The sequence below is a fragment of the Vicia villosa genome, linkage group LG6 (assembly GCF_029867415.1).
Source record: "Vicia villosa cultivar HV-30 ecotype Madison, WI linkage group LG6, Vvil1.0, whole genome shotgun sequence".
NCBI lineage: Eukaryota > Viridiplantae > Streptophyta > Magnoliopsida > Fabales > Fabaceae > Vicia > Vicia villosa.
This window is the reverse complement of record NC_081185.1, coordinates 40,842,582-40,859,518: the sequence shown is the minus strand read 5'-3', so window position 1 is coordinate 40,859,518 and position 16,937 is coordinate 40,842,582. Positions and strand designations below refer to the sequence as shown.

Sequence of the window (16,937 nt, the reverse complement as noted above, 5' to 3'; positions counted from 1 at the left end):
ACTTGAGTTTTAAATTCAAAAGTGGATGAGGATTGCTGCATTGTTATTTCACACTGTATTAGTACTGCTTTCATATGCCATTTTTTGTATTCTACCTCTTTTATGGGTGTAACTATGCTTTATATTGCATGATGATCCAAAGTAAGCCACTAAACATTTGGTCTTAGTATTTTGTAATGCTTCTATTTTGAAATGACTCTATTTTGTAATGACTCTATTTGGTAATGACTATATTTTGATGGCATTTTATATAGCTTTGGTACCTCCAGTTTATATAGGTTTAATCCACTTGCATTTTATATTGCTTTTAATGATATGGAGGGTATTATATAGGTGTAACCTCACCAGTATGAATGATGGTTGGGATTTAGAATGCTTTGTGTATGCCATATAAAACACATGAATCTATTGATGGCATTTTATATGGCTTTTGTACATGACTGCTATATAGGTATAATCCACTTGCATTCTATATGGCTTTTCATGTGATGGAGGGTATTATATAGGTGTAACCTCACGACTTTGATCTTCAGGCTGGGCTTTTGAATGAATTGTGTATGCCATACAAAATACTTTGCATGCACACGCCATCACATGAAAGGGTTTGTGGTATTTCAAATATTTTTTGTTAATAGCTCCTTTTCTGTAAAGCTCCTTTTGTAGTGGTATACCATAATTTAAATAAACATTTGCAATGGAATATACAGATTCTGTACTAACACAATTTCAAACTAGATTGTCCAAAACAACAAAAGCTCTATTTTTAATGTGTTAAGTTTACACAGCAGTTACAGCAATTCCATTGGAATAGTTCTTGATATCTTTTACATTGGGAACCTCACATTGGACAACTTGCAGCAGAGCCCTTCCATTTAATTTCGTACTTTTTAAGGAGTGCCTGTCCCTTTATACCCTTGCAAATCGGATCATAGGAAATCATTCAACAACTTTCTGCAGCATTGGATAAAGTAAGTCATACACAATGTCAACTCATCATTAAATGCTTCATGCTTTTTCAAATAACTTGCTTAGTTGTACCAAGTATATCATCTAAAAGCAGAAATTACTTCTACCATTTTACACGGTACAGGTACAACAATTTTGTACTTTTTGGTGTAACATCACATTATTTAATATTTTATTCATTGCTTTATACAATGTGGCAGAAACACTGTAGACGGTTCAATGCACAACATATATGTCTTTTTTGATGCTTGGAAACCTGGGATTTATATGAACCACTTTAGCCATTTGAATGTAATCACACCACATTGTTGTAAACTGACATTTGAGTGTAATCACACCACATGGTTAGAAACGGACTAATTATTTGAAAAGTTTAAACTACAGACTACTAGCATAGTAATTAAAATAATATTAATTTCAAACACATTTTGGATTCAAATTTTTAGAGGGAAAATATTATTTTGGTGCGTTTTTCACTTTAGTAAGGTTATGGCTCTTAAAAAATAACAAGTCCACATGCTGACTTTTTCCCTAACAAAAATGCCTTTGATATATTAAAACATGAACCTATGCAGCAAGTTGAAACATTGCAGTCAAGAAACAAAGAGCATAGAAATTCAAGGTTCTCCTTTTAACAGTTATTGCATTCAGTTCTAATCACTACATTACTATTATATCTACAGGGAGGTTGGTATCATTAGTATCTACAGGGAGGTTAGTTATTGCATTCAATTGTTTTGTTTATCTCATTTGTATTGTCTTAGATTGATAATCAATTTGTTATTGGCCTACTACTTATTTTTTACAGAAAGATATATGTGTTATGTACATGTTTTCTATTTTATTATGTCTGGCAGATTGTATAGAAATTCACTTTAAGTTATGGATAACAATAACCCGCATTTGGCTGGAAAGAAAGCAAGGGCACGACGATCGCTTATTATGAAAGAAAATCGTTCAAAACGTCAAAGACAGAATTTAAACCAACATGATTCTATCAATGATACATTCTATTCTCCTAATTGCTTCACAATGAGACAACCTTTGTCTGAAATCACTCCCTCGGCTAGGAATCAGAAGACTATCGCACAGATTGTCGAAGAAGGGAGAGTGCTGAGTGCGTGCATGCAGAATTCTGAACCGAGCATAACCAGACATGTGTTTCGAAATAACATGAAGTCATCCCATTTAGATTCCTTAGGAACAAATTTAATGTCTAGGTTTTGTACTGAATGTACAACGGAGAATGGTCATCCAACTACAATTGAGAATGCCCAACATGGGCTGATTTTTTCAACCAACCAGTTCTATGATCCTGGAAGTTCTTCCAAGAATCCCATGTAAGGTTCATATGACCAAACATGCATGCCATTAGAGATATTCAAATTAGTGTTTATTTAACTTTTATTGACTTCCATATTATGTCAACAATTTGGATAACAGAAATACAGAAAAGAAAAAACGTGTTTGTGGCAGGCCTAAGAAGCAGCTGGGAGTACCAAGTCTTGCCATGAATTTGAATAGTAACCCCCCTAAAGAAGCTGTCAACATATCGGTAGCACAACAGCCAACGAGGTACAAGTTCTTAGTTTCATATATGCATTGTCTTCAATGTTTATCTTAATTATAATATTTGTTTAATAACTCACGAGCTTCATGATTATGCATGTATTCAACCATTTCCATGCATGCATATGAACAACTAGCAGTGTTAGCAGTAGAAAAAACAACCGTCGTCAAGAAATGCCAATCAAACAGACACATCATGAGAGGGTTCGAGCATCGCCTGTGTCACACACCAAAGGCAAAACACCTGAAATAAAAGAACCAGCATGTCCTGTTTTTACCCCTGCAGTCAACTTGGATTTTAACAGCGACTCGGACGAAGATAGCGATTACGACCCTTTTGCAAGTGAGTCAATTGCAAAATCATTGGTTCTGTCTTCAATATTTCCACCTTATTTAAGATTATATATAAGAAATATATATGAAACATGTTCATATATTTAATATTACACTTTTTATCCATTGATAGCTTATTTATCCGATGAGGACTTCTGTTCCGAACCTGAAGAAAACGAGGCACCTTTTATAATTCACGACAACTACACCCGTTCTTCTGAAGGTATATCATTTTTATGACATTCGCTATTTTACAAATATCATAGTAATTTTTTCCTGTCTATTACTATGTAGCTTATTACGACATAGGGGACCCTCTCATCGAATGTCGTTATTGTAAATCCATGATGTGGTATCAAGAACGGATGAATAAAAGTTCCCATTCTGCTAATCCAAAGTTTATGCTGTGTTGTTGCAATGGGAAAGTTGAAATACCACTACAAAACAACCTCCAGAAGTTCTTGCAAAATTGATGTTTGACCATGATAACATAGTGAGTAGAAAGTTTCAACAACATATTAGAGTTTATAATATGATGTTCGCCTTTACATCGCCAGGTGCAAAGTTGGACAATCGTTTTAATAATGGAGGTGGACCACCAACTTTACGGATACAAGGTCAAACATGCCATCGAATTGGAAGTTTGTTACCTGCTCGAGGAGACACACCCAAATTTGCTCAATTATATATTTATGACACAGAGAATGAGGTTCACAATCGAATGAAGTGTCTTAGGTATAATTTCTACTAACATGCAATCATTTTATTTATAAAACTATACTGAAATTATTATTTATAATACAGCTGGAACATGCTGTAGTCGTTACTCACATGTAATCAAATTATTCTTAATGCTTTTAACCATTTCTTTATGCTTTTTTAACTTAGGACTACCAAGAACATTGATCCAGAAGTTGTACAACAATTATCTACAATGATGTATGAACACAATACTCATGCCAAGAGCTTTAAAATGGCAAAACAATGGTTCAACGAAGCGGATACTCAAAACCTGAAGTTGAGACTCATAGCTGACAGATCCACGGATGGAAGAGTGTATAACCAACCGACGGTGTCTGAAGTTGCTGCCTTAGTTGTTGGTGATATTGACACAGCAGAAATGAGGGATATAATTATGCAATACCAAGGAGGCGGACTTATGCGGATCAACGAGCTCCATGCAAATTACATGGCCTTCCAATATCCTTTGATTTTTCCCTATGGTGAGGACGGTTATAGACCAAATATTGCCCATAGAGACTTGCCAATCTATCAGAATAGCTTACGAAATAGGCTGACAATAAGGGAATGGCTATCATATCGCATTCAAACAAGGTTAGCTGAACCTAGGACTTTGTTATCTTCACGAAGGTTATTCCAACAATTTCTTGTCGATGGTTACACGATGTTAGAATCTGAAAAATTAGAATGGATTCGCAAGAATCAACCAAAACTTAGGGTGTCCAAGTATAATTCTCTTAATGACGAGGGTGAACAAAGTCAAATTCCAGGTTCAAGCATCGGTAAAAGAGTGGTTTTGCCTTCGTCCTTTGTTGGCGGTCGTAGGTTTATGGATCAACTGTACTATGATGGCATGGCTATTTGTAGTAAGATTGGTTTTCCAGATTTGTTCATCACTTTCACTTGCAATCCTAATTGGCCGGAAATTCATAGAGTTCTTCAACCACTGCATTTGAAACCACAAGATCGTCCGGATGTCGTTTCAAGAATCTTCAAAATCAAGTTTGATCAGTTGCTAGCTGATTTGACAAAAAATGGTGTATTAGGCAAAGTACTCGCATGTGAGTTGTCCGTTAGCACTTGACTGAAACTTCTTTTTAATACTAATGTGGATTAATATGTCATTTTAACTTTTGTATCCTTTTGATCACTAGATATGTACACCATCGAGTTTCAAAAGAGAGGGTTGCCACATGCACATATACTACTATTTCTGCATCCGTCTAATGTAACACCCCAATTCTACCCAAAGCATTTAGGCAAGAAAATATCAGAGTATTTAAAATTTCATACAACGCAATTAGGATGTTACACTAAGTAACCAAACAAACACCTAGAAAATAAACGGACATCAACGATGCCAAAAGCATACACACCTGCCAATAAAATGATACATAACACACGGAAGATATGAACATATATATATATACATATATCTCTCACTCTCAAAGAGGAGTTTTCCAAAATAAAGTGTTTACAATACACATCAACACATTATCACATATACATGTTCAAAGAGTTATATATAAATAAATAACAACAGACTCCCGACTCCCCGGTGTTACGTATCAGAGCGACCGACAAGACCAACTGGAGAACTACCTCTTCCAAAAGACTTCCAAAGCGGCTAATCTGCAGGATGCCACTCAAGCATCAAATCAGCAGAAGGGTGAGAATATAATTCATAATGAAAGCATGACAATTATAGTAATGCCAACAAGTATCATCAAGAATCATACAACAAAGTAATCCACTCATTCAACCACAATCAATATATAAGTAATGTGACACATGAATGCTAACATAAATTATACAGACAGACAATGATGAATGAGACTCGACTATGCATATGCATGTGGTACCAAATCCGGAGTAAAACTCCCCTTGTCATTATGACAAATACACCTTTGCCGAGCATTATGCTGGGACTTCTTTCCCTCAGGAAAATACACCTTTGTCGAGCATCAAGCTACGACTAAACGTCATCGAGCATTTAGCCCCCACTGATGACCTCTTGCCACTAGGGCAAATACACCTTTTTACCGAGCATTAAGCCCCCACTGGTAATAATTGCCAATACAGGCCACCTGCTAATAGCATTCCGCCATTAACGTAATGAAATGTTATGCTGTGCAAATATATGACTCTATTACACGACAACAACATCATCAACAATATAACACGGTCACATACCCACGTTACACCGTTTATATTCTATCCAAAAGGATACATCACCAATTAATAACATCGTTATCAATTACATCACACCATAATTACCACACAGGCATTACTAAGCACACAGCACACATTCACCGTTCAAACATACTGGCCACATCGGCATAGATGAACGTATAACACACTTATGCACATCAAATTAATATTGGCCATCGGCCCACACTTCATTAATACATCATCAACAAGTTGTAATAACAACAATTCAACAATGATAATACATCATTCTCATAACAACATTTACTTGCCATAAGGCCACACATCATGTTAATAACAAACAACCAAACATCGTCTCACATCAAGAACGAACATTCATTAATACATAACCTATACGAACAAGATCTCATGTTATCGACAATTAATCACATACCTCATATCAATACGATAACATTCACACAACACATCATTATCAATTACAACCAAGCACTATGATTATTTACCAATCATACCGCGCATATAAACAATTATGTGTTTTCATCAACAACACCTCATAACCAATTAATCACAAGCTAACCAAGCCTATACTATCATATAGAACATCCAACTAGCTTCCTAACACTTCGAACGGCGTACGAAACGGAGCTACGGATCAAAAGTTACAAGGTTCCAAAGTTTGGATAATTGAACACACTACACAACTCATCACTTGATCCTAATAAAAATAATGGGATACTACATCCTATGAATCATTTAATTAGATAATAATATAGGTTATTGCGTTAGCTTTCCAACGCTTCGAACGGCGACAAAATCGGAGTTACGGTTCAGGAGTTACGAAGTTTCAAAGTTTTGGAAAAACAGAAAAAGCTGCCATCCGCTTCAGCTCCGCTCAGCGGACCTTCGCAGAGAATTTTCTGCACCAGAACCTCCGCTCAGCGGACCCACCTCCGCTCAGCGGACCTGCGTAAACCCAGAAAAAACCAGAATGCACCAGAACTGTTCCAGGCCCCTTATACCCACCAAAACCACTCCAAAACATCATTACAACACCAATACAACACATACAAACCATAGAAACAACCTATTATCACACTTTTCATGGTTAATTCACCAATCTATCCCAAAACCTAACTTTTTATACAAACTCAATCAAGCCATAGAAAAGGAAAACAAACATGATCAATCACCACAACACAACAAGGATATCATTTATTCATCACACAATCATTCTCAAACAAACTTAGATCAAACAAAGATCACACAAGAAAATTGTGGAAATTGGAACAAGAAGAACAAGAACAAGAACAAGACTATAAGAATCATACATCCAAGATAAATTAGATTCACCCCCTTACCTTGCTATTGTGACGATCGGAACTCGAATCGGTCGAGAATCCACCAATCTACACTTTTTCCTCCTCTTTTCCTTCTTCTCCTTTCTCTCTTCTCTTTCTTTCTCTTCTTTTTCTTTCCATCCTTTTTCCTTTCTCACAAATATCTCTTTCTTATAAAGAAAATATTTATCCCGCGGAAATGACCAAAATGCCCCTACGCTCAAATATCGTTCAAACGCCCCAAAACGCGAAATATTACCTTAATAATATTTCCGGTACCAAAAATATGAAAACCTTCAATTAAATATTAGTCCGCCATCCCGAACTAATACCGACTGAAACAACTCCAAAAATGGTACAATTCCAATAAACGTCACAAACGTCCAAATCAAGTATATACTTATTTTCCGGGCGTTACAACTCTCCTCCACTTAGAAGATTTCCGTCCTCGGAAATATCCCAAACACAAACAAACTTGGATACGCCCTTGCCTCCGACTAACCAACTATCAAGCCACGAAAGCAACGACACAATCAGCGCCAAACAACGAATTACTCTAGCTAAAAGCAAAACAACCAAAACACAACAATGGCAACGAGATGCAATGCCCATACAATGCACTCATCGACTAACACCAAAACACAAGAAATAACCAAGACACAGACAACAACCCGGTCGCACAACATCCAAATAACCATGCCAAGACATAGCAGTCAAACATGTAACCAAAGCATCTGGTGGTCTTATCATTCCTACCACATCCACTGTCCACAATTTGAACTTTAACAATTCATACACTTAAGAACCGCGTCATTTCACGCTTCCGATGCGCACTCTGATCTCCCACAACAAACAGATTTACCAATTTCATAACCTACTTCCAACTCCTTCTAGTATTCACCAGAAACCCATTGTTCTCTCTTAACATACTCAACCTCTTAATCTGCTGTGTCAGCTTGCACACCAGACAAAAGTCTTTGTATTATCCAATCAAAGGCAAAAAGCTAATCCAAACACATCCTTGTTTCATAACACAAGCCCTCATAGATCCTTAAGTGACCAAATCGTCCTCTCAGTCTGACCAATATACAACTTGCAAGTACTCCCATTGGTTAATCCATTCTTATCGAAATAACATGAGCAGATTTCGTCAATATATCCACAATGACCCAAATCGCCTCACAATTACTCAACGTCCTCGGCAAACCAGGAACAAAATCCATAGAAACGCTATTCCACTTCTACTCAGGAATGGATAACAGTTACATGAAACCAGACGACTCCTGACAAGTCAAACACAAATAAACAAATCCCTTCATATCCTTCTTCATTACCTTGCCACTAAAAATGACCTTCTCAAATCTTGATATCTCTTAGTAGCATCAGGATGAATACTCAAATCACTACGACGCACTTCATCCAAAGTCCTCTTTTCAAATCCGAACATTAGGAATACAACCTTGATCATGACATCCCATAACATTGTTCTTATCAATCCGAAGATCACCATCTTTACCTTTGACTAATAAATGTCATCTTATCAACCCATTCAAATCCGATTTCCGACCTTTCTAATCTCATCAAGAATACCATAAGTAAGCTTTCACATATAAAGCTCAACACTTGAAGAAGTCTCTTTACACACCCAACTCAAATCTCACAACTGTTTCAACAATCACAATACTCGAATCATCCACATAGACGTATGCAATGGTTCTCATATTCAACTCGTTCTGATCAAACGAATGCTTCAAACTCTTGTAGTCACTTACACACACAAATCTCGATCCGAAAAATTAGTGCCTTTAAATTTCCCAAACAGAAATAACAACTGCCAACTCTAAATCTTGTGACAGATAAATCCTTTCAAAAATCTTAACTTGCATAAAAGCATAAACCTCCACTTACCCCTTGAACATTCACTTCACTCAACCAAAAACTCACATAAGGAAACTTAGCAAACAACTTCTTCTTCCCAACACGGACAAAACAATTCTCAAATACTTAGCATGATCATCTTCACACTGATGATACCCATACCTCAAATCAAACTTGCAAAGCAAACAAGCTCCAACCAACTTGATCCGTCAAAATATCAATCCTCGAAAGTGGATACTTTTCCTTAATTGTCACTTTTCTCAATTGTCTAAAATTGACACAAAGCCTGATAGAACCTTCCTTCTTAACCAACAAAACACATGCACCCTACGGTGACACACTTGAACGAACAAACCTCTTCTCAAGAAAATCCTTAAGTTGACTCCTCAACTCTTTCAACTCAGAAGTTGGCATCCGATACGAAACCCTCGACACAACAATAGTTCTAGGAACTAAATCCGTCAAAATAGAACTCCAAGACAAAATTCCTCTTTTCGATGATGAATCAATTAAACCTTCAAGAAACACTTATACAAATGCACAACTATCCGCAATTCCCAGAATTGCTCTTCTTCAAGGACATCCAAAATCGTTGACAACATAAACCACGTCGTACCACCTTGCGCCGACTCATTCACCTCCAATATTATCAAACTAGCCAGATAAGCCTATCACGTCCAATACGATTCCGTCTACTATCAACAAGAGATTAAGGGTGATCAAGTCCTCAATTTGTCAATAGGTAGCCGACAATCATAATAGAGTGTAAACTATCAATACCAACATTAATAATATTCTTTTCCAACTTTTGCTCATAGCACAGAAGCACTGTGATTCCATAATTCACAACTCTCTCAAGATCATCTGAACCAGCTAACGCCGACGTCTTGTAGCTACGTACCAAAACACTTCTAACAATATTAAGAATAAAATTCCCGAGATCCTACTCAACTCTTCATACTCTTAATTCTTAGAAATAACCAAAATCTACTCCGAGACACTCCAACTTGATTAACAACCGAAGTCTTAAGTCCAAGTCGCCTTCACTTCAGAAAACAACAAATTCCAACAACACTAGTACTGCTGCCCTCAATAGCATACTAACATCTTGCAACTGAAACATATCCGAGAAGCATATGTTCTCCCCCACTTAGCTTCAAACCATACCTGCATACAACCGACTAGAGGCACAACAAGTACTGACAGTGCTCCACACACTTATCACGTACTGAGGAATTAAACAACATTAGACAACACTGGCCGGACAGACCGACCTGCTCTGATACCACTAATGTAACACCCCAATTCTACCCAAAGCATTTAGGCAAGAAAATATCAGAGTATTTAAAATTTCATACAACGCAATTAGGATGTTACACTAAGTAACCAAACAAACACCTAGAAAATAAACGGACATCAACGATGCCAAAAGCATACACACCTGCCAATAAAATGATACATAACACACGGAAGATATGAACATATATATATACATATATCTCTCACTCTCAAAGAGGAGTTTTCCAAAATAAAGTGTTTACAATACACATCAACACATTATCACATATACATGTTCAAAGAGTTATATATAAATAAATAACAACAGACTCCCGACTCCCCGGTGTTACGTATCAGAGCGACCGACAAGACCAACTGGAGAACTACCTCTTCCAAAAGACTTCCAAAGCGGCTAATCTGCAGGATGCCACTCAAGCATCAAATCAGCAGAAGGGTGAGAATATAATTCATAATGAAAGCATGACAATTATAGTAATGCCAACAAGTATCATCAAGAATCATACAACAAAGTAATCCACTCATTCAACCACAATCAATATATAAGTAATGTGACACATGAATGCTAACATAAATTATACAGACAGACAATGATGAATGAGACTCGACTATGCATATGCATGTGGTACCAAATCCGGAGTAAAACTCCCCTTGTCATTATGACAAATACACCTTTGCCGAGCATTATGCTGGGACTTCTTTCCCTCAGGAAAATACACCTTTGTCGAGCATCAAGCTACGACTAAACGTCATCGAGCATTTAGCCCCCACTGATGACCTCTTGCCACTAGGGCAAATACACCTTTTTACCGAGCATTAAGCCCCCACTGGTAATAATTGCCAATACAGGCCACCTGCTAATAGCATTCCGCCATTAACGTAATGAAATGTTATGCTGTGCAAATATATGACTCTATTACACGACAACAACATCATCAACAATATAACACGGTCACATACCCACGTTACACCGTTTATATTCTATCCAAAAGGATACATCACCAATTAATAACATCGTTATCAATTACATCACACCATAATTACCACACAGGCATTACTAAGCACACAGCACACATTCACCGTTCAAACATACTGGCCACATCGGCATAGATGAACGTATAACACACTTATGCACATCAAATTAATATTGGCCATCGGCCCACACTTCATTAATACATCATCAACAAGTTGTAATAACAACAATTCAACAATGATAATACATCATTCTCATAACAACATTTACTTGCCATAAGGCCACACATCATGTTAATAACAAACAACCAAACATCGTCTCACATCAAGAACGAACATTCATTAATACATAACCTATACGAACAAGATCTCATGTTATCGACAATTAATCACATACCTCATATCAATACGATAACATTCACACAACACATCATTATCAATTACAACCAAGCACTATGATTATTTACCAATCATACCGCGCATATAAACAATTATGTGTTTTCATCAACAACACCTCATAACCAATTAATCACAAGCTAACCAAGCCTATACTATCATATAGAACATCCAACTAGCTTCCTAACACTTCGAACGGCGTACGAAACGGAGCTACGGATCAAAAGTTACAAGGTTCCAAAGTTTGGATAATTGAACACACTACACAACTCATCACTTGATCCTAATAAAAATAATGGGATACTACATCCTATGAATCATTTAATTAGATAATAATATAGGTTATTGCGTTAGCTTTCCAACGCTTCGAACGGCGACAAAATCGGAGTTACGGTTCAGGAGTTACGAAGTTTCAAAGTTTTGGAAAAACAGAAAAAGCTGCCATCCGCTTCAGCTCCGCTCAGCGGACCTTCGCAGAGAATTTTCTGCACCAGAACCTCCGCTCAGCGGACCCACCTCCGCTCAGCGGACCTGCGTAAACCCAGAAAAAACCAGAACGCACCAGAACTGTTCCAGGCCCCTTATACCCACCAAAACCACTCCAAAACATCATTACAACACCAATACAACACATACAAACCATAGAAACAACCTATTATCACACTTTTCATGGTTAATTCACCAATCTATCCCAAAACCTAACTTTTTATACAAACTCAATCAAGCCATAGAAAAGGAAAACAAACATGATCAATCACCACAACACAACAAGGATATCATTTATTCATCACACAATCATTCTCAAACAAACTTAGATCAAACAAAGATCACACAAGAAAATTGTGGAAATTGGAACAAGAAGAACAAGAACAAGAACAAGACTATAAGAATCATACATCCAAGATAAATTAGATTCACCCCCTTACCTTGTTATTGTGACGATCGGAACTCGAATCGGTCGAGAATCCACCAATCTACACTTTTTCCTCCTCTTTTCCTTCTTCTCCTTTCTCTCTTCTCTTTCTTTCTCTTCTTTTTCTTTCCATCCTTTTTCCTTTCTCACAAATATCTCTTTCTTATAAAGAAAATATTTATCCCGCGGAAATGACCAAAATGCCCCTACGCTCAAATATCGTTCAAACGCCCCAAAACGCGGAATATTACCTTAATAATATTTCCGGTACCAAAAATATGAAAACCTTCAATTAAATATTAGTCCGCCATCCCGAACTAATACCGACTGAAACAACTCCAAAAATGGTACAATTCCAATAAACGTCACAAACGTCCAAATCAAGTATATACTTATTTTCCGGGCGTTACATCTAACAAGTATCCACGACCAGAAGACATTGACAGGATCATTAGTGCCGAAGTTCCTGATCCCTTGCAACACCCCAGGCTGTACAATTTGGTTAAGTCTCATATGGTTCATGGTCCCTGTGGCTTGGCAAATCAGAGATCCATTTGCATGAAAGATGGGAAGTGCTCCAAGTATTACCCAAAAAAATTTCAACCTACCACTATAGTTGACCAAGATGGCTATCCAGTTTATAGGAGAAGAAACAATGGAAACACAATTGAAAAAAATGGGATAATCTTTCATAGTGGACATGTTGTACCGCACAACCCAAGTTTGTTGTTAAAGTACGAAGCACACATCAACATGGAATGGTGCAATCAAAGTACTTCTATCAAGTACCTTTTCAAATACATCAACAAAGGTTCAGACAGAATTTCTGCTGTTATACAAGGCCAGTCCAACGATGCAAATTCGGGGAAAAAAATGTTGACGAAATTAAACAATATTTGGATTGTCGATACATTTCCCCAAGTGAGGCATGTTGGAGGATATTTGCATATTCCATACACGGCAGAAAACCAGCGGTAGAGAGAATGTATTTTCACTTGGAGGGAGAACACTCTGTTTACTACAGAGATCACGAGCAAGTTGGTGATGTTCTCCTCAAACCAAGTGTTACCGAATCAATGTTTACAGCTTGGTTTGAGGCAAACAATAGTTTTGAAGAGGCAAGGCTTTTAACTTACGGTGACTTTGTTTCTAAATTTGTTTATCATAAACGGAGTAGGAGTTGGAAGCCATGGAAAAGAGGGTATACCATTGGTCGTCTTTGTTGGGTGCCTCAATGCTCAGGTGAATTGTTTTATTTAATAATGACGTTAACTGTTGTTAAAGGGCCATTATGTTACAATGACATCAAGAAAGTTGATGGTGTTCAACATAAGACTTTTAGAAAGGCATGTTTTGCTATGGGTTTCCTTCAAGATGATCGAGAATTTATTGAGGCAATCAAAGAGGCACATGTTTGGGGTTCAGGTTTATTCTTACGAAAGTTATTTGTTACTATGCTTTTGTCATCATCCATGAATCGGCCAGCACACGTATGGAGAAAGACTTGGAAGTATCTATCGGATGGTATTCTTTACGAACAACGGTTGGTGGCAGCAAGAAATCAAGGTATAAATTCTCTATATTATTTTACCCTCAATGCTAACTTTGCTGGATTTCATTATACTATAATATAACTTCTGTGTAAACTTCCAATTTCCCTCTACATAGTTTTTTGTTCTAAAAATTTTTACACTGTCATATAATATTCATACTTGTATGTATTAGTATTTGTAGGTAAAAACTCAATTTATATTATATTTGGAACAATGCATTGTTACTTGCTGTCTTTGAAACAATTGCCATTCTCAATGCATCTATAGAATAAACATGTTGCTGGTAGTTATTCTTTATAACAACAGATACTTCCAAGTACATTATGTCCATCAAGTTATCTCAAAACACTGACATATAATATTCATACTGGTATGTATTAGTATTTGTAGGTAAATTCTGAATTTATTTTATATTTTCGGTGCTGCATTGTTTTAACCTGTCTTTGACACAATTGCCATTCTCAATGGTTGTAACTATGAACATGTTGCTGGTAGTTAAGATTTATAACAACAGAGACCTGCACATGCATTATGTCCATCAAGTTAACTTAATTACAGCCTGCTGCAGCTTTATTATTCATACTTTAACTTGAATATTATATGCCATAATCATGTAACTAATATTTTCTCATGGAACAATCCTTAGAATTGACACTTACCGACGAGGAACTTCAACAGCTGACTTTGATGGCTATTGAAACACTATTACAAAATAACAACAAAACATTGAAAGACTATAAGCCAATGCCATATCCGAAAGATTATGTTGTTTCCTTCTCGGGTAATAGGCTTATTTATGATGAGCGTCAATATGATCCTATTGCTCAACAAGAGCTATTTGCAGGGTTATACGGTTCTCTAACAAGTACAATGGATAACAAATAGCCTCTTATATTATGGTTTACATATAAATACCGAGTCTCGATTTCTTATGTACTAAAATCATGTTTTACTTCATTTTCATTTAGATGAGCAAAGAAGCATTTTTGAAGAGATCATGGAAGCTGTAGAGAAACAAAGAGGCGGCGTGTTCTTTTTATATGGATACGGTGGGACCGGAAAGACTTTTATGTGGAACACTTTATCAGCGGCACTTAGGTCTAAGAAAAAAATTGTCTTGCCTGTTGCATCAAGTGGGATTGCAAGTTTGTTGTTACCAGGTGGAAGAACAACTCATTCTCGGTTTAAGATTCCAGTCCCTACTTTAGATTCTTCAATTTGCAACATTAACAAAAAAGATGATATTGCTGGGCTTCTCAAAGTGACGGATCTAATAATATGGGATGAGGCTCCTATGGCTAACAAGTATTGTTTTGAGGCACTTGACAAGTCATTGAAAGATATTATGAGTGGATCAACACATGGTCAAGATAAGATTTTTGGAGGTAAGGTTGTTGTTTTTGGTGGTGACTTCAGGCAAATTCTCCCTGTAGTACCAAGAGGTACTAGATCTGACATTATTTATGCAACAATCAATTCTTCATATCTTTGGGATCATTGTAAAGTCCTAAAGCTCACAAAAAACATGCGATTACAAAGTGGTGCAGCTACTTCTACAACAGAAGACATTAGGGCATTTTCTGAATGGATTTTACAAATAGGTGATGGGACAATGTGCGAGCCCAATGACGGTTATGCTGATATTTGTATTCCCGAAGAGTTTTTAATTGCTAATTTTGAAGATCCTATTAAAGCTATAGTAGAGGATACATACCCTGATCTTATTCATAATTATCTTGACTCCAACTATCTTCAAAGTCGTGCAATTTTAGCATCAACAATTGAGGTGGTGGATGATATCAACCAATATATCACAACTCTTATTCCAGGTATTCATACAACATTTTGTGTACTAAAATATCGTATTAGAATTGAATGAGTAATATTGTTTATACATTTTACCTAATATGGTATTTTTTAAAAATATCGTAGGGGAGGAGAAGGAATATTTTAGCAGTGATTCAATTGACAAATCTGATGCAAATAGCTTTGATGGATACGAGCATGTCACACCCGAGTTCCTTAATGCACTCAAAACATCTGGATTGCCAAATCATTCTATTAAGTTGAAAGTTGGTGCGACCATCATGCTAATGCGCAACCTAGACCAATCGGAAGGCTTGTGCAATGGAACACGACTAACAGTGACTAGGCTTGCTAACCACGTCATTGAAGCTAAAATCATTTCTGGTAAAAATGTTGGTAACATCATTTATATTCCAAGAATGTCTTTGTCGCCTTCCCAATCACCATGGCCATTTAAATTGGTGAGAAGACAATTTCCAATAATTGTCTCATTTGCAATGACAATAAACAAGTCTCAAGGACAATCTCTTGACCATGTTGGGTTATATTTACCTAAAGAAGTATTTAGCCATGGTCAATTGTACGTGGCTATCTCTAGAGTTAAATCAAAAAAGGGTCTTAGGATTCTTATTCATGATAAAGATAAAGAAGCTTTGACTATTACAACCAATGTGGTGTTCAAGGAAGTATTCCAAAACATTAATTAGGTATCCTCTTTGCTACTTGAATATATACTTGCAATTTAGTTTATAATCCAAAGTCAACCAAAATCTCCCTTTATTGCAAGGTTCTTAATTGGGTGACCAATTCTCTTTGCAGGAGAACAATTCAAGCATATGGTGTTGGTTTTGAAGTTGATATGGTGCTGGTTTTGAAGTTGGATACTTTCACAAATATTTAGTTATTCAATGTAAACAATTGTTTTATAATTCAGATTTAAACAACACTTCAATTTCTACCAAGGTTCATATTCTGTTAACATGTGCTTTGTTACTGTTACAACCAGCT

General features: G+C 36.6%; 2 protein-coding genes across 2 annotated transcripts; both read left to right on the top strand.

Annotated features, from left to right (window-relative positions):
- The first annotated feature begins 4,273 nt into the window (after positions 1 to 4,273).
- Positions 4,274 to 15,008, top strand: LOC131613572 (uncharacterized). Its single transcript, XM_058885230.1, has 5 exons — positions 4,274 to 4,670; positions 4,764 to 4,837; positions 12,991 to 13,415; positions 13,493 to 14,136; positions 14,770 to 15,008. Exons 1-5 carry the CDS (start codon positions 4,274 to 4,276, stop codon positions 15,006 to 15,008), a joined length of 1,779 nt encoding a protein of 592 aa, XP_058741213.1.
- A 112-nt stretch (positions 15,009 to 15,120) lies between these two features.
- Positions 15,121 to 16,636, top strand: LOC131613571 (uncharacterized). Its single transcript, XM_058885229.1, has 3 exons — positions 15,121 to 15,221; positions 15,270 to 15,952; positions 16,056 to 16,636. Exons 1-3 carry the CDS (start codon positions 15,121 to 15,123, stop codon positions 16,634 to 16,636), a joined length of 1,365 nt encoding a protein of 454 aa, XP_058741212.1.
- The last annotated feature ends 301 nt before the right edge of the window (positions 16,637 to 16,937 follow it).